General features: G+C 30.8%; 5 protein-coding genes across 7 annotated transcripts in view; 2 read left to right on the top strand and 3 right to left on the bottom strand.

Annotated features, from left to right (window-relative positions):
• The window catches only part of LOC130897849 (uncharacterized), a 69254-nt gene extending 64936 nt beyond the window's left edge, over window positions 1-4318 (bottom strand). The window contains exon 1 of the mRNA XM_057806777.1: window positions 4119-4318. The gene's annotated coding sequence lies outside the window, so the exon portion shown is untranslated. The remainder of the gene's footprint in view (window positions 1-4118) is intronic.
• On the top strand, window positions 242-6066 carry LOC130897852 (beta-hexosaminidase subunit beta-like). Of its 3 annotated transcripts, none has more exons than XM_057806782.1 (10): window positions 242-358; window positions 799-1609; window positions 2351-2585; window positions 2797-2912; window positions 2972-3177; window positions 3570-3682; window positions 4564-4762; window positions 5271-5490; window positions 5580-5724; window positions 5801-6066. In XM_057806782.1, the coding sequence occupies exons 2-10, from the start codon at window positions 1403-1405 to the stop codon at window positions 6013-6015; spliced, it is 1656 nt and encodes a 551-aa protein (XP_057662765.1). In that variant the 5' UTR covers window positions 242-358; window positions 799-1402; the 3' UTR covers window positions 6016-6066. The 3 variants fall into 3 exon arrangements, with proteins under 3 accessions (XP_057662765.1, XP_057662764.1, XP_057662766.1); XM_057806781.1 differs by having other exon boundaries at window positions 1378-1609; XM_057806783.1 differs by having other exon boundaries at window positions 267-358; window positions 1384-1609.
• Window positions 6067-7079: 1013 nt separating this feature from the next.
• LOC130897859 (complex I intermediate-associated protein 30, mitochondrial) lies at window positions 7080-8363 on the bottom strand. The gene is made up of 4 exons (XM_057806790.1): window positions 7969-8363; window positions 7660-7877; window positions 7415-7600; window positions 7080-7361 (listed from the first exon to the last, which is right to left on the bottom strand). Exons 1-4 carry the CDS (start codon window positions 8219-8221, stop codon window positions 7137-7139), a joined length of 882 nt encoding a protein of 293 aa, XP_057662773.1. The 5' UTR covers window positions 8222-8363; the 3' UTR covers window positions 7080-7136.
• A 594-nt stretch (window positions 8364-8957) lies between these two features.
• LOC130897858 (probable cardiolipin synthase (CMP-forming)) lies at window positions 8958-11047 on the top strand. The gene is made up of 5 exons (XM_057806789.1): window positions 8958-9465; window positions 9656-9793; window positions 9893-10108; window positions 10224-10384; window positions 10887-11047. Exons 1-5 carry the CDS (start codon window positions 9109-9111, stop codon window positions 10984-10986), a joined length of 972 nt encoding a protein of 323 aa, XP_057662772.1. The 5' UTR covers window positions 8958-9108; the 3' UTR covers window positions 10987-11047.
• A 976-nt stretch (window positions 11048-12023) lies between these two features.
• Window positions 12024-18549, bottom strand: LOC130897848 (DNA repair protein complementing XP-C cells homolog). The gene is made up of 7 exons (XM_057806775.1): window positions 18451-18549; window positions 15532-18076; window positions 14345-14586; window positions 13791-14016; window positions 12777-12945; window positions 12570-12724; window positions 12024-12512 (listed from the first exon to the last, which is right to left on the bottom strand). The coding sequence occupies exons 2-7, from the start codon at window positions 18064-18066 to the stop codon at window positions 12282-12284; spliced, it is 3558 nt and encodes a 1185-aa protein (XP_057662758.1). The 5' UTR covers window positions 18067-18076; window positions 18451-18549; the 3' UTR covers window positions 12024-12281.
• Between the last annotated feature and the right edge of the window lie 388 nt (window positions 18550-18937).

Consider the following 18937-nt stretch of genomic DNA (forward strand, 5'->3'; position numbering starts at 1 on the left):
CAGCTCCATCTGTGTGTGAGGCACGCGATATATTGAGTGATGAACAACTCCATTGACTCAACGGATGTTTTTATTATTTTTTTCCCTGCGCCCAATTCAAAATTACAGGCGGTTACTTCATCGAAATGCTCCAAATGACTACGCAAATCGATAAACGAAACCTGAACCGGAACTTTCGCAGAAAACTGTTAATATCAATGAAAATAATACGATTGAATTGTGTACTATATGTGTATTGATCAGTTATTATTCTCGATTTGCCGTTGGTAAATGCGTGTCGTGTTTATGTGTATCGTTTAAATAATATTTACGATATAACCGATACGTTGTGTAATTTTTAAAAAACAATCGGGTCTAAGTGAGTTTTTATAGTACCTATATCGATAGTATACAGTTATTCAAACGAAAACTACAAATTATTTAATTTAGGTTGCATACGCTCGATTTCCTTGAAATTTCAGTATGTCGCAGAGAATATTATATATATAGGGCGAGGAATTTATTTAGTGTTTCAAATTTGAAAATTTAGATAGGTTAGGTTAGGTTAGGTTAGGTTCATACTCAAAATATTGAGCGATTTTGGCGAGATATTGTTGCGAAAAACAATAGGTGATGATTATTCATTCGAACCATGTGTCTTTTGCCGCTAAATCACATCTGAAGTGGCTAAAAACGGTACCATCATCATACCATTTGGAAAAACTGGTTGTGCTTGCTGCACCATCTATCGACTCGTACTGCATTATTATTTATGGCCTGAATTTTTTGGTTTAACCTCTGTTTGCATAATTTTTCCAGTTTTAAAAAAGATTCCATGTCTGGGATGATTTTATTCATTACATTTTTAAAAGTATTCCTTTCAATTTTAACTCGTAAAACCGAACCAACAATTCAATTCAATGAACGAGCAAAATGGCGGATATTTCTACGCCTACTTACCCGCGCACGAAATGATCGAGATTTTCGCGGGAATTTCAAAAATTTCAACGACATAAAATGGAAAAAGCCACGAAATGAAATAAAATTTGAATGAATTGCAGTTGAAACGTTATATTAACTAAAATTAGAATTAATTAGCGAGAGAAATATTTTGATTACGTCAAATATCAATAATTCGCATTTCCTCGAAATCGATACTATTTTCGAAGTAAGGCAACGTTGTTTCATTGTGACCTTACACTCGTTCCGGGACGTGCATCAACTTTTATAGTCTAATAATCATACGGGGAAGTTTTACTTATTAATTATTACTTATTTCGAAATGTTTCTCATTTGCATATATATAATAATTCGAGTCCATAATCTACGAACATAAATAAATCTGAATCTTATCGTCGAATATAAACACTCGAGATTTCTTTGACGTATATAAAACAGTTTCAGTTAATATATTTGTTTCGATATGTGGAGTACTTACATTATAATGACAAAGATGTGTACGTTAAGTCAAGTGTTGACCATTAGTTTATGCGTGGCATTGTCGGAAGGTTATATCGAAGAACCGGGCGCTAGATATCCGGCGACTAAAGGGGAAATATGGCCCAAACCCAGATATCAAATTAAAAACGACACGTATTTTATTATCAGACCGCAATTATTCAAAATAGAGGTAAGAATAAACAATCAACTGTTTCAATTTTGAAATTCGACAACGTCGTAACTTATTCTATTAATAATTAATAATAAAAACATGTACTACGACTACGATTTAAAGAAAGAAAATATTTATCATAATTAATATTTAATTTCCGTCATAAATATGCATCGCATCGTTAATCAATTATATCAATTAATTAGAAATAAAATTAATGATATATATTTATATATGCTATGTTGCCAAACTCAACTTTACTTCAGAGATTATTGGAAATGTACGTGTATATATCACATAGCAATATCACAACAACGCCAGCGTCGTTTTTTATATATTTACGTTAGTAGTTAGTCCAGAAGACGGCGCGTCGACAACAGAGCCCGTTTTTAAGAATTTCTGTAACGTCTTCCGCACTATCGAACGATTTGGTAGCAACGAGTTGGGAAGATGTTGTTGTTGTTGTTCTGAAAACCGTGTCTACCATCTGGACCTCTGCTACGAGATCTTCTACCTTTTTTATCCATTTTTTCTGTTTTCTTTTCCCTAATCTTGTCATTCCCTTACGTCCGGTGAAGTTTTCCGGCTCCTATCCAATTTTTTCAAATTTTAATTTGGACTCTAATCACTCGGTGGAACACTGTACTCAATTTCGTTACACGAGTTCGGATGGTTTTGGTCTGTTCAGTCTTCTTGATTCGATGCAATGACTAAGTGCCTTTTCTTTATTAATTTTTCGATATTTCGAAAAACTTTCAGATAATATCAGAAGGTACTTGTTCTATACTCAAAGACGCAGTAGTAAACTATGAACGTTTGATAGCTGATGGATTGGTTGCTGTACAAAAAAATTCGAATTTAAGTACCGAGAATTTAAAAAAGAAAAAATGGCTCTCCGATGATAATTATTTAGGTTATTTGGATACTTTCAATGTTAGACTCGACGGAATTTGCAACGACGCCGAATACCCTACCGAGAATATACAGGAAGCTTGTAAGTATTAAAATTTAATTCATTTTATTATAAGTATATTCATTTTTTTCATTAAACGTATATTTTGAAGAATAAAAAACATATTTCATAAAAAAATTATCGGTAATAATACTTTAAACGTCCATCTTGATGTACTGTTTGCCCACAAACGCCATATTGAATGTATCTGTCGAATGAATTAACTGTTTTATTACGAATTCTGAAATTTTAGATTCAATTTCCGTGTCGGAAAATGAAAAATTATTGAATTCTAGTACCGTTTGGGGTCTTCTTAGAGGTCTAGAAACATTATCCCAGATGGTATATGTAGCGGACGACTTATTATCGGTAAATTAATTAAAATGAAAGATAATTGTAATACGAATTAAAAATATAAACGGTTTTAGCTTCGAATTAACAAGAGTTTCGTCGATGACGAACCCAGATTCTCCCATCGAGGACTTCTTTTAGATACTTCCAGACATTTTATTCCTCTCAATTATATTTTGCTCACGCTCAAAGCTATGGCGTATAATAAAATGAACGTATTCCACTGGCATATCGTCGACGATCAAAGTTTTCCTTACGTCAGCAGGAAGTATCCTGAATTAAGGTAATTACTGTGGATATATACATATTATAACGATAATTACGATATCAATCTATTAATATTTTTATTCAACGATAACTGTTCTTATCCATATTTATCTCTAGCTACTTAAATTCTGTTACTTTGTAAACAATTATCTTTTTTTATATATTTATATAAAGTATGTTCTAACTAAAAGCTTACTTTTCATTATTTTTGTTCACCCCTGTATACGGATGTTCCGTGACTATGCATACACACACCCTGTATAACAAAAAACGAAGTAACCGATTCGACCCATTCCCGTCGATATCTAAATTTGTCGTTACTTTAGATAATTAGATTAAAGTTAAAAGAAAACTATTAAAAATATAGTGTCGTATTCATTTCAGACGATAAAAATAACGTTTTTTTAGTTTACAAGGAGCGTATACAGCAACAAAACAATATTCGTATTCGGACGTCCAAACCGTTATAGAATATGCAAGGTTATCAGGTATTAGAGTTATCCCAGAATTTGATACACCAGGTAATTATAATCAATATGATGCATTAAAAAAATTCCGGTATTGGTTTTATAATAAAAATATTTCGAGATTTAATTATTATCATTATTATTAGAACAGTAACAAAAGCGTTTGTGACAGTCAGATCTTGGCAACGCTGTAAACGCCATACTTGTGTTTGGTAATATAAATCCGTTCAATTAATTTGTGAGAATTTGTATTGTTCCCAACGGTAAAAACAAAATGTGTAAATCAATGCAATAGTTACGAATTATAATTACAAGCAAAATTTTTTTTGGGCGTAAACTTTTAGATCTCGCTAGAAACATAAGAAAATTAAGTAATTCATAAAAACGATTGTAACGTTTTTAGAAGTAAATATTAAACTTATTAATGTAATAACGAAACAAATATGAAATTTTTTCAATCAAATGTTATAAAATTCTTCTTGAAATTTACCTTACATAATATTTCCCGTATCACTTCTCTGTATTGTAATAAAATAAGTCACATAATAGATTGTTTATTTTTATAATTATTTTTCACTTTACACTATCACTTGCACTACACTATAAATACGTTTTCTATAGTATCGAATTTTTATTATTATCCATAAGATATTTGTTTAGGTTGTGCTTTTATTAATATGACAGTTAAACGCGGTAACTTCTATTATAGTACACTGTTGTCAAATTTACTTGTAAATATGTAGCACAAAATGTGTGGCAAAATTGTGTGTTGCCTAACTAGTAGGTCGAAACATGATTTTCAATTTTTCGCATCGAGTGAAATAAAAATTGCGTCCCTTTTACATGCAGAAAATTTGAACTTATTGAAATCTACTACATCTACTTTTTGTTCCTAATGTATTGAAGCTCGAAGAATTAATTATTCTTTTTATAAGGACACACGCGTTCTTGGGGCGTTTCTCATCCAGAACTTTTAACTGCTTGCGAAGGCGAACTAGAAGGAAAGTACGGTCCTATAGATCCCACCAAAAACGAAACTTACGATTTTCTGAAGGAATTATTTACTGAAATTCACGAAACTTTCGCTGACAAATATATTCATCTTGGAGGAGACGAGGTAGGATTTGAATGTTGGTAAGTAAATTTTTATCTATAATTATATAATATTTCGTTTCACTCATCATACCAAACACACACACACACAAACGTTATCTCTAAAGTATATTCAATAGGTAAAAGTTTGGAATTTGAGAAGCGCCATCTATTGGAAGTTATCCAAAACAGCAGCTTTTGTTTAGTTCTCAATAAATTGACTATTTTCAACGTAAACGTCTTCGTATAAGTAGTAAACGAAAAAATTTATAAGAAAAGCGAATATTGAAATATAATATCAATATTATATCAATAAATTTTATAAATAACGTTAACCCAAGAATCGGCTGATAAACTACAGTAGACCAAATCAAATGTGTACAGCAGACCAAACGAATATTCTTTATTTAGAAACAAACAAATCATCAAGTTTCAGAGCTTTTCCTTGCGATTATTCTTTTCAAACGATATTCGTATTAGAGAGAATTTAACGAAAATAATAAATATTTTAATAAGTCGTAAAATTTTATCGAGCAATGTCTAATTACAGGAAAAGTAATTCATTAATACAAGCGTTTATGAAAGATCGCGGAATCGAAGATAATTACGAGGCTTTAGAAAGTTTATACATACAAAAAATAATTGATATGGTAAAAGGATTAAAATCGAAATCTATAGTATGGGAAGAAGTATTCACGAACGGTGTTCAACTACCTAACGATACCGTCATTCAAGTTTGGAAAGATTTTTGGACAATGGTTTTAGATGAAGTGAGTTTTTTTTTTAGACATTTTTCTATAAATCATCTGATTTATCTTTGGAATAAACTCATATTACTAACAATAAATATCTTTTATAGGTTACCGCTTCTGGTAAAAAAGCAATTCTTTCATCTTGTTGGTATCTGGATCATCTTAATACCGGCGGTAACTGGGAAGAGTTCTATTTCTGCGAACCCACGTCGTTTACGATGGACCCCATAAAACAATCACTCCTTATTGGAGGTAAGTATTAAAAGATACTTAAAATCAAGATTACGGAAAACTTTCTAAAAAACTTAGCTGAATAATTTGTTATTAGGTGAGGCTTGTATGTGGTCTGAAGTTGTCAATGAATACAACGTAATGTCGAGAGTTTGGCCGAGGGCATCGTCCGTAGCGGAAGTTCTCTGGTCGCCGAAAAACGAAAATCCAGACATGAACTTTGTTAGAAGAAGATTAGAAGAACACACTTGCAGAATGAATAAGAGAGGTATAGCAGCCCAGCCACCAAACGGGCCCGGATTTTGTTTATAGACGTTAATTGATTTGTATATAAATTAAAAAATTAAATAATCTTGAAGAATATATAGTTATTATTCATTATCAAGAATAAGATTTATTGTCGTCGTCATATATAAGCCTAAAAATGAACATTAATTCATTACTTGCTTTAGAATTGAAATAACATTCAAATTTCCCAGAATTTTTTGACTTTTGACAGATGTCGAATTAGTATTCAAAATTCACAGAACTAAATATTGCCAATTTAATCAGAACCAAAGAACTATCGCAAACGTTTGTATAAATTCCAGTTTAGTTTTTATAAAAAAATGTTTGTTGAAATTGAGTTTAAAATATGCGTTAGTCGTTAAATCACTAATAACTGTTTAATAATAACTAATTTATCCCACTTAGAGATTTTTACAAGCGTTTTATATAACTGCGTAGACATATATACAAAGATCAGATTTAAGAAAAAAGAAGAATAACTCAACCTGATTAAATATTTAGTTTTCTTATATTGCATTTCATAATTACAGTTATAGCAAAAAATAATCATTTATATATTATCAATATTTATAAGTAAAATGGTAAGTCCCTGCTGGATTTTTTGACCTAATCGATAGGTTCACACCAAAAAGTCCATATAGTAAGGTCGATTGTGATCAATTTTTTCTATTTATTTTAAATGTAGCTGCTAATTATATATAGACATCAATAGTTTTCAGATCATATATGTAAGTTATAAATTGCGCACAGTAGATCACGATCGCCACGTATGGGCCAAGACTTCGAATTTTGAAACCTGGATGCCCCCTAAACTAAAACAAATCCGGGAAAACCCGAACGGGCGGTAGCCCTAATCACAATACATGTAGAGATCTACGCACTAAAGACATCAAAAGACTAAAATCATTGTAGAGTCCAAATTTAGGAAATAATTTAGAAAATAATAGATGTACCTATTTCATTAGGTAGTTAATTACATCTCCTTCTACTTTGTTGGTACAGTGACTATTCTATTCACTTCAAAATTTGTCTACCAAGTTTGTAATAAATTCTAGTCAAGGTTTACTCGACAGGAAATAAAAACAATATGGTTTTTATAAATATTTATTCTCATTTTAAACATCATTATCTGGACATATTTTTTTTTAAGTAGACGCTATATACCTATCAGTTTTATACATTTCATAGGCAAACTCTTCCCTATGGTTCGGATCAAATTCCAAACCAATATAATCTATTTCCAAGGAAAAATCACCTCCGTAACGTTCCCCTGCGGTAATTCCAAAACTAGCAATTCTGTCAAGCCGCACTGAAACTTGTCTATCTTGTATACGACCTTTAGAACCGAAATAAAATTTAGAAAAAGGAATCTAAAAAAAAAGGAAAATTAACGTCTAAATAATATATGAAATAAACTACTTACTCTAGCAATTTGCCAATATGGTCCACCCCTTGTAAACAATACGTAATGATACATATCGTTCCATGTTAAATCATAATATCCTTTGCAATGGAGGTTGAGTAAATAGGATCTTCCGTCGCCTCTAACTTTCATCACCAACATGTTATATGTAGACCAATCTAAATGAGCATCTCTTTTAAAAGATTTCTACAATAAAAATTACTTAATTACTTTGATATTTTTAAATAAATAATTTGAATTTTTACCCTGATTCTATGAGTTCTCATGTTACAGTAACCAGCGCGTTTAACCCTACCGTCTTTCGGCACTCTCATAGACAAATTACCGGCAAATAATGCTTTTCCTTGGGGCGTAAGTGACAATGAAGCTGAACTATAACCTTCGCCGTTATCACTATCACATGTAACGTTCCATTTTTTTAAAGATTCTTCATCCCCAAATCTCCATTTAACATCAACTTCGCCTATAATTACAATACGTAGCAATGAGATGAAAAAAATTAGAAAATAAAAAGTTTGTACTAATTATGTATACTCTTGTTTATTTTAAAATACCTGGCCTAAATATAAGAATTGGATCATTTTCAAATCTTTCTTTAACTTCTTCAGTCCATAGTTCTATTTCACCCTTTAGTTCTTTTAATCCTTCCCTCAAACGATCTTTTAGTGGTGGTAATTTTTTTCCGTCTCTATAACCACCTTTGTCGTCTCTTTCCCAAAAAGTTTTCAAAATAGGAGAAACGTGAAATCTTCTAACTGAACAATTTTTACATACAGAATAAACAATATTTTTTGATACAGAAAACATTGCTATTATTTAAGGTTAATATCTAATTTTATTCTTCTCATATTCAACATTTATTAGTTACTATGATTATCTCAATTAAATTTTTAAATATCAAATCCAATTTCATATATATTTTAGTAATAAATGAATTATTATTTTTTCTTTATTAAAAATGAAGATGAATTTGAATTTATATAATTGATTTTCGGAAAGTATGATCCAAGATCAGATAGATCACTTATGAGCTGATTGCGGATTCTAATCCAGAACAAGATTTTGATCAGTTTCAGAACGTCAGCTTCAATTGTCGATTGAAATTTCAAATTTAAAAAAATGTACTACAATTGTAAATAGATTCTAAATGTTTAATAATTGTTATTGATCAATTAGCAACGATTTATTCACTTACTCGGATTTTGCGTTAAAGTTTAATACCAATAATCTATTTTTATGTTGAAATGCCGAAAAGTGTAAAAACAGCAAAACCCAGTAACCTATCGAAACAATATTGATCACCTTTACTCATTGTCTAGGAATCAATACTATATAATATTAATTCTGTGACCAGGGTAGAAAATATAGCATATGATTACGACTTGATTATCTCGATCAGTTTTCGAACAACATTGGAAGTGATTCGGATTGGTATCGGAACAACAGTGAACGTGATCCGAATTAGTTTTCGCATTCAGATCATGATCGGGCCAACTCGAACATAGTTTTCGAAAAGTCCTATACTTGAATATATAAATAAGAAGAAGAAGTTAGTTATATATTTGACAGTTAAAATATAAAGTTGCTTTTTTATATTTAATTGAATTAAATGAAAAGAAATGATAACGGGAACTAAATGATTGCGGTTTATATAACATTTCAATTCAACTAGTTATGAAATATAAAACTGAAAAATGTTATTGAAACCATCTGTTGTATTAACCTTAATTCCAAAGTGGAATAATTGTTGTAGGAAAAAAACTCATATCTCAACTAGTCTTAATTTAAGTTCACATCTCAGACTTTATAATGCTAAACAATTTACGTATAATGATCAAAAAAGGTCAAGTACTAGTTCAAATAAGAGTAACGAATGTGTTAAAATAAACAACGAGAAAGTTGCTTCAAAAGATTTTAAAGCGATCATACAAGACAACAAAGACAAATTCAAAGATACAGAAAAGAGATTAAAGGAGAGAGGTAATATCCTACTCAAAGACATTAAAGAAACTAAGAATAAAGTGAAAGAAAAAGTTGAAGAAATTATAGAGGTAAGTTTAATTTTACATAAATCAAAATATTCAGTTTGTTCTTTATGATTACGTAGAATTATTTTGCCACAATACCTAATAAGAAAAAGTGCCCTACACAAAAATAAATTGAAATATCTCATGTTTTATATATATTATTCATTGTAATTTTTATTACTCCAAATCGTATGATAATTGTAGTTGTTTTTAGAGGGAAAATGTGTATACAATACCTAATTTTTTATGTGTAGCAAGAATAGCCTTAACTCCATATTTAGGATTTTTAATAGTTCAGTCACAATTTGAAGGTGCTCTTTGGGTAATGGGAATTGCGGCAACAACTGATTTGGTAAATATTTATTTCAAACTAACATTTTATTTACTAGACATATTTTGTACATTTTATTAGTTAATACAAATATTCCGTATTCGTTTAAATTATTTTTAGTTAGATGGATGGATAGCGAGAACATGGAAAAGTCAATCTTCAAAAATGGGTAGTTTTCTAGATCCAATGGCAGATAAAATACTAATAGGTACTCTTTTTCTATCACTCACTTATGTAGATTTGATACCACTTATGTTAACTGGACTAATAATAGCAAGGGATGTTATTTTATTGGCATCAGGATTTGTAATAAGATATCTTTCGTTACCTCCACCGGTAAGTAGGAAACTGGAAAATACCTTTAAAAAACAACATTTTATTTATTATTTCTTGAATTGTTTTTTTTATGGTAATCATCGGAGTTTTATTAGATTATATTTTATCATTTCAGAGAACTATTAGTAGATATTTTGATGTTACTCACGCTACGGCTCAATTAGCTCCGACATTCATAAGTAAAGTAAATACAGCCGTACAGTTATTATTAGTAGGATCAACATTAGCTGCTCCAGTATTTCATTATATTGGACATCCAGCTTTAGAAGCATTATGGTAATTAGAATTTAAATATTATTATGTTGGGTTGAATAATGCAATGTGGATAAAAAATGTACTTTGATCTGAACCCCTTGGAGTCATTATGGTGTTTGTTCGTTGTCTATAGCATGGATATGGGGTTTTAGATGATCATGTCTAATAAAAAGACCAGTCTCTTGTCGTATTTTCCGCTCTTTTAAATGGAGCAATATAGTCAGAAGATACTCGTCTCATAACAGGTGTTTCTATCCATCTCTGAAGGGATTCAGTTTTGTGATAGCCACACCAAAAATGGGCTCTGACTTCACTGGTAGTTTGGCTGATTTTGCAACAAATACTCACCAATTCATATGAGACCTTTTAGGCTTGAAAGATGATAAAGTGTTTCTCAATGTTGGTGAGTTGAATTCGAAGGAAACAAATTCTTTTATCTGATATGGTGTACAATGTAAACGAAATCATATTAAAATTTTATTTACTGATTATGATTAAATATAATTATTGCTATTATTTTTAGGTATATTACAGGAACAACAACGATGGCGGCGGGTGTCAGTTATATCTTATCAAAAAATACGTTTAAAATGTTAAGAAAGTCAGGTGTTTCTAAAAGATAAACGTTAAGTTCAAAATACGTATATGTTGACTTAAGAAAAAAATATATTATCTTTTATATTATTTCAACGTTTTTATTTCAATATGATCTACACTAAATTTGAAAATAAATTGGAGATACTCAACAATAAATATAAAAATATTCCAGCCGAAAACTCTTACCTGTATCACCCTGTTAAGTCAACAGTAGGCTAAACAGAATTTATTAAGGTAAATTTCACTCTCTGAAGATGATAACTTGGTTATCGAAACGTGCGTCAAACAGTATGAGTGTTTCAATCATTGATTTTGATATTTTTAATTGCATTATATATATATTTTTCAATTGGAGCTTATCAAGCAATTTTACTTGCAGCAATAAAAATAAGGTTGATATTTATGCATGTTTGGTAAGTTAAAATTATTGTCTTGATGAACCAGCACTCTCTTCTTCTTGTCATATAATACAGGATGGTATTATAAAATTTCTGTTTGGATATTTCTGGGAATTATATTAAATATGAAACAAATTGGATTGATATGGATAATTGAATACCGATGAGGATGGTTTGAAGTTATATCCACCGCTCACATTATTGCTTTTATTTTAGGTTGGAATTTTTGAAAAAATACACCTTTTAGAAACCCTCAGATAGATGGGAGCCCATGTGAGATATGATCGGAAATACCAATATTTGGGCATTAAGAGAGGCTCTAGTTACTTCCTCTGTGGGCTCTTTAGAATAAACCTGGAGTATTGGATTTAGTTAACAATTTGATGGGTGAAAAACGCAAATATTTCATGATGGTGGACCTGGTTATTCAATTAAGATTTACCATATACCCTTTGGAACGTTTTTTTATGGAAAGATAAGAGAATTGATCTTAGAAGTAGCATACAATCTTGGAATGCCTATAAAAAACATATATTTAAATAACGATTGAAATATCACTTTATTTAAGTAAAACTGAAAGTAGTATCGATATCGAATAGAAAAAGTGAGAAGATTTTGGTTAATTCTTGTCTTTAGAATTATCCTGTATTCGATAAAATAAGGAATGATTTATTGAAAACGGTTTTATTGTTTTTTTTCAAATATAAAAAAATTGTATAATATACAAAAACAAACAATACTGAATAATACAAACAACGAATAATTATAAAAAAAAATAATCAATAGTATCGAAAACTCCCTGAGATTCGTATAAGTAGATCATTCAAACTTCTAACAAATAGATAATAATTAACAAAGTAAAAAAATTGTTAAAAAAAAGTGTTAATACCTAAACCTATCATTTTTTATATCAAAGTAGATATTTAATCTGAATCACTATCGGAATCAGAAATTATTTTTCCTTTTTTTAAAACGGGTTTCGATCCTTTCTTACTCTTAGATTTTTGTTTCCCTTTACCTGAAGTTTCCCCTCCGAAATCATACCTAGCTTTCAATCTCTCCCTTATAAGTAGACCTTTAATGAGTTTCTTCCAATTTGTATACACCCGTTTTTCTATTTTTTCGTTTTCTTTTTTCTCGATTTCTTGTTGTTCCTAGAACAAAAACCAAATTTACATATAAATAATAGTGAGCGAAAAGTTTTCGGTTACCATATCCCAAGCTGCGACCAAAGTATCAGCGTATTCTTCACATACTACAAATCCATCGTACACAGGGTGACTCCAACCCCCGTGGAAATCGAATCCTACTATAGCGGTAGCACAATCAATGTTCATTCTCTTACATATTTTATTCAATCCTGGTACTGTAAATAAAATTAAAATAATAAACGCGGAACAAAATGAAATTATACTTACGTTTTAGATGAACGGTTTTCTTCGGTAACATACAGGGTTTGAATAATTCTACGTTACCGAAAGCATTTCTTGGAACAATTCCATTTTCGGCTGTGGGAGGTTCGTAATCCTTTGTCTGCCATTCGCCGAATATCTCTAATAATTGATCCGTTATCATTGTATTCGACAACTACGACCATTTAAAATAAAAAAAAATTAGAATACAGGGTTTTAGATATTTTTCGCTCACACTATATACAAAAGATACATTTATAAAGTTATTATTATTAAAGAATTTTCGAGAAATCCGATTTGGATATATAAACGAGTTCATTTAGCTCAGTTTATAATAAATAGTAGGGAACAGACCGAAATAGAAAGTAATCGAAGAATTTAAATAAATTAGTTAAGTGATAAGTGATAAATGAATTATTAAAAGTTAGTTAAGTGTTTAGATAAATTAAGAACGTAAAAGAAAATATTTATTTATTCACCCCACGAATAGAAATCATATAAATAAATGAATAAAACATTACATTGTTGTCATGTTAAAATGTAACCAATGGAAAACATTCGAAGGTACTCTTAGAAGTCAGTTCGTTTCGAGAGCTTTGAAACGGACATTAGGTAAGATTTATAAAAATTTTAGAATAGTGTTACACGTGTCAAGGTACACAGCCGCACGCTCTTTAACGGTTCTAGTCTCAAGTTAAGGTATAAAAAAAATATTAGGTGGCTATATCTATTGGGTAATGATGTTCGAGAAGTTTTTGGAAGAAATAGTTGTAACTAGACAATTGGAAAGGTTCTACGATGTTCTAGAACGTCACAAAAGTACGTATAAGGCAAGAACTCACAGTAGAAGAAGAATTGGTTATTGAAGAAAGCAATTGGAGTAGTTAAAAGTGTTGCAATTAGTTTAATAAGTATATACAGGGCGATTTATAAAAGGTATCCGGTGTTTATCATAAGACAGGGGTTATTATTTTTTATGAATCACTATGTATATGATAAAGTATAAATTTGGAAAGTTACCCTATCGTATTTCGGTCTGGCCTTAACCACCTTGTAGGGTTTTTCTCCGGGTTTGACGACTTTCGCTTCCTTCAACCATATTTCTCTCGATTTGCAAACGTAAACGCAATTTCGAGGATAAACCGGTTCGCTTCTTACATAACCTAGCGGAATCGTATCGGGCGGATAAATTTCTTCGAATTTGAGTAAATGACGACGAAGTGCGTATAGAGGGTGATTCTTATATCTACAAAAAAATTTAATTTAAAAAACCGTTGAAAACTACTGATGATATTTCCGAAAACTTATATACGGGGTGATTACAAATCTTATTTTCGTCCAGCAGTTTAAATGGTCTGACTTTCGATTCGATGGATGTTTTAACATAACAATAATAGTAAAACTGATATTTCGATATCAATTTACGGACACGTTGTACAGGAAGAGCCCCAAAATCTCTAGTAAACCCCCCCAAATTAAAAATCCTGGATATAGTACTGAGTGAAAGTTGAATTGAATATTTTTTTTTTAAAGTTTCAACGAATTAAAAGTATAGAGTAGTAAAATTAACTTACTCAGATATTACTTTCGGTAACGGTTGATCTAATTGTTGCCTACTCAGATCGTTATCTTCCTCTCTACTACGAGGAGTACTTTTTTCCAAAAACGGTCTTATCGATTCCTCCCACCATTTTTCGTTTATTCTCAATTTACGGGTAACCGTATTATAATTAGTACAATAACGTTTAGTGACGTCTTTGATAGTGTTATCATTGTTCCAAGCTACCACGTAACTTATCGGATGCGTTGCTCTCATCTGGTAGGTGCAAAATAAAAACATCGACGTTAAATGCGGAAAAAACAAAATATATGAAACAACATAACCAAACAAAATAAAAAGTAACGACAGTAAACAACAAAAGAGAAGAAGAAGAAGAAGAGCTTAAAAGAACCGAGAAGAAGATAGTGACAACTATAATAGGTACAAACATAACACAGAAGGGAGACAGAAAAGCAAAGAAATAGAGAAAGAGCTAGCGAAGGAAAATATAGTGAGATACAAAAAAAGCACGAAGACTCAATTGATCTGGGTATATAATGAGAAGAAAACCGACTGAAATGATCGAAAGAATTGTTTACATTGCGTCCAAGAAGAAGAGGCAGATCGAGAAAGACTTGGATAAACGAAATAGAAGAAGACAAACGATAAACTGTAAAGAAAACAAAAATAGAAAACGAGTAGGCGGAATAAACACAGTTTGGAGCAAATGGACAGAGGGAAGAAACTGGCAATTACGGACTGGAAATAAATGCAGAAAAAACAACATAACCAAACAAAATAAAAAGTAACGACAGTAAACAACAAAAGAGAAGAAGAAGAAGAAGAGCTTAAAAGAACCGAGAAGAAGATAGTGACAACTATAATAGGTGCAAACATAACACAGAAGGGAGACAGAAAAGCAAAGAAATAGAGAAAGAGCTAGCGAAGGAAAATATAGTGAGATACAAAAAAAGCACGAAGACTCAATTGATCTGGGTATATAATGAGAAGAAAACCGACTGAAATGATCGAAAGAATTGTTTACATTGCGTCCAAGAAGAAGAGGCAGATCGAGAAAGACTTGGATAAACGAAATAGAAGAAGACAAACGATAAACTGTAAAGAAAAAAGGTTTTTAAAGCGATAATCATGATTCAAAGGATTTTGAAAGGCTTGTTGATGATGATCTGGAATATTATGATTAATAAATGGCGTACTTACGTATAACTCGTTGACGCAATGGACTTGTCCGCGTACGACATCTACCGTGATCCATTTTTCTTCGCTTTCCAAAAATACTTCGATCCAAACGTTGTTTCCTTTTTTTTTCTTTTTGGCGGTTTCGTCGTCGCTGTTCGATAGAATAGGATGACCGGGCGCTACCCTTTTTACGCTCACCCTTTTTTTCACTTTCGGTTTCGGAATGAAATATTCGATATCACTATCGCTGTCGTGGTGTTTCTTTTTTATCGGTTCCGGCATATAATCGCTGTCGGAATCGCTGTCCGTAATTTTTGATTTTCTTTTTTTCACCATTCTACTGCGATCGGTGTGTTTTTGTTCGGCGATTCTGCCTTTTATTAAATTTACAATGTCGCTTTTTACGTCTAATTGTTTCAATTTCGAAAAATTGAGTTTCTTTTCTGGAGATTTTTTCGTCGGACTGTTGGAAAATTCGCTTTCGGAATCGTCGTTTTTCGTTACTGGCTTTGATTGTTTCGAGTGTGATTTTTTAGGACAAACTTTTTCGGGTATTTTGTTTTTGAGTTTTTTCAAATTCGGTTTTTTGTCTACGTCATCGTTAGCTCCGTCTAACTGGGGAATTTCTTTTTTCAATTTTTCATTTGTTGTAGTTTCGGAAATTTTGGCTGATTTAGATCGGGTAGTTCTCACATCTTCCTTTTTTTTATCTTCCGTTTTACTTTTTATCGCAACTTTCTTATCCTCTTTGCTTTTCAATTTTCTATTTTGAACATTCCCTTCAGATAATTTATTCTTCTTATTCACTTTTCTCTTACTCATTTTATCACCTTCTCCATCAGTTATACTTTTAACCTCAACTTTCTTATCCTCTTCCCTTTTCAATTTCTTATTTTGAACTTTTTCTTCAGTTAACATATTCTTCTTATTTTCCTTTCTTGTACTCATTTTATCACCTTCCCCGTCAGCTATTTGTTTTTTTACATCGTCAGTTGTAGTTTTCCTCCCAACTTTCTTATCCTCTTCCCTTTTCAATTTCTTATTTTGAACTTTTTCTTCATTTAACTTATTCTTCTTATTTTCCTTTCTTGTATTCATTTTATCACCTTCTTGTGCAGCTTTTTCTCCATCGACTGTTTTATTTTTTTCATCCTTCGTTGATAAAGAATTTCCATCACTTCTTCTATTTCTTTCCTGAACTTCGGAAGTTTTCTTATCACAACTTCTTTTCAATACAACTTTCAATCGTTGCGGTTTATCAGTTTTAACACTTTCTTGTAGACTCGTATTAGGCTTTATATCTTCTAATGATTTGTTTTGGCTCGTCGATTTTCCAGATTTACTACCCGTTACTTTTTTATTCGTATCTTTTGTAGATAGAGAATGTAGTTCATTGGCCGGAGGACGCAACGGTTCAACTTGAAAAGACAAAACCATTCTACATTGGATTCCCAATGATCTTAAGATCGCTATAAAAATCAATACGAGCATTTTCTTATCGTATACTTCTTTTCTTTTAATTTGCAATCTTAGAGCGTTTATTAAAGTGAGTTGTTGAAGAGGAGCTTTTTCGGTTAACGTCATAGTTTTTTTATACCATTGTACAATCTGTTCTAAATAACTTAAATCGATTCTATCTGAAGGATAACACTTATCTGATGGTAATAATGTTAAAGCGGATCCTAGAATTTCAGATTTGTTTATTACAGAATTCACGAAATTTCCATGTGCTATCCAACATAGTAGATGGACTTTATGTACGTAAATTTGATTTTCTTTTCTAATTCTGTTTAGCCTTCTTTTCATAGCTGCTAATAGATCGACACCTTTTTTCTTTTTGCAGTGATCTGGCATTTCGCCTATTCTTATTTCGATATCTCTTTTAGGCACTATGGGTTTCTCTTCCTGTTCTTTTATTTTGACTTCTTCCCAATCTTCATCATCTGTAGTTTGAAAATCACTCGAATGTAAATCTTCAGCACGAATGTTTTCAAGAGTCAATTTTTTAGATTCTCCCTCGGCGAGGATATTTGAAACATCTAAATTTTGTTCTTTGATTTTCTTTTTCGCATTGTATTTTTCTACTTGCAACTTTGCTTCCTCAATCGTTTTGGTGAATGCTTCTAATTGTTGAAAATTCAATTTTGAAGATTCCTCGGCACTTTTTTCTACTTTAGTTTTACTTTCTTGATTTTCAGTGCCGATTAAAGATTTCGTTTCCTCTAAGTCTGATTCCGAATCTGATAAAGTCGATACTTTTACACTATCAAATATATTTTTTTCGATTTTACCAAATTCTTCATCATTATCCTTTTTAAGGTTGAAAAATGATGATGAAAAATCTAATTTATTAATAGGCTGAAGATAATTTTCGATATCGCTTTCGCTTGATGAAGACTCATCCTTAACTGTTTCGGCGCCTTTTTCTATTCCTTCATTTGTTTTATTTTCTTCGACTTGAAATAATTTTTGCTTTTTAATCGGAACATCTTCCTCACTACTACTATCGCTTTCAATTATTGGTGCTTTTTTAACAGATCTCCTAGGTCGAGGCATTTTACTGATGCTAAACACAAAAAAAATGTCAATTCAAATCAATTATTTATAATTACCCTCAACTATCCACACGGCATCATATTATTTGAATTATTTAAAACCAAACATCTGTTTAGACCAAGTATAAACTACAATAATTTTATTAAAATTGTCTATAACTCTACAATTTTAACAATACCCTACTAGTAAATTTTATTTTATGAAAATCAAAGCAAAATTCACAATTAAATACATATTCCGGTCTTAAACAATTCTACTGTTTCCAGTATTATGTTTTTCCCGACCTTGAATTTTAAATAGCATAAAAATTAATAGATGTTCAAAAAATATAAATTTAAAACGAGAAAAATAAAAATAAATATTATACCGTAAAAATATATTTACTTTGGTTTTATAATTTGAAAAAATGTTTCCTGTTTAATTTTGAATTCAAAACATTGTAACTCCACCACTCATTTAAATTTTTAACCTCTATTTATTTACTTTCTTCTTTTTTACTGATTGACAACAGGTCTATTGCCGCGTAAATTACATAATACTCGATATTAAAATTAAATTGATTTAGGTCTCCTTTAATAGAAAATTAGTTTCAAAATACAGGAAAAACAGATCTAAAATCAATGCTATCAAAAAAACATATCAAAAGTCTAAAAAGTAAAATATTTTTAAAATCCATTAGAGTTGACTCGACTATTCAACGACTTAGCCAGGTAAATTATACGTATTCACGAGTCACTCGAATTTCTAGAAATGTTTTATTTTTTAGAATAAATATGTATATAATAATTGAAAATTATTCACATTCAGCCAAAGATCATAGGTGGTTTGTGCATTAAAATTTTCAAATTTATTTTATTGGCCGATAGTATAC

Source organism: Diorhabda carinulata, chromosome 9 (genome assembly GCF_026250575.1).
Source record: "Diorhabda carinulata isolate Delta chromosome 9, icDioCari1.1, whole genome shotgun sequence".
In the NCBI taxonomy this organism is placed as follows: Eukaryota; Metazoa; Arthropoda; class Insecta; order Coleoptera; family Chrysomelidae; genus Diorhabda; species Diorhabda carinulata.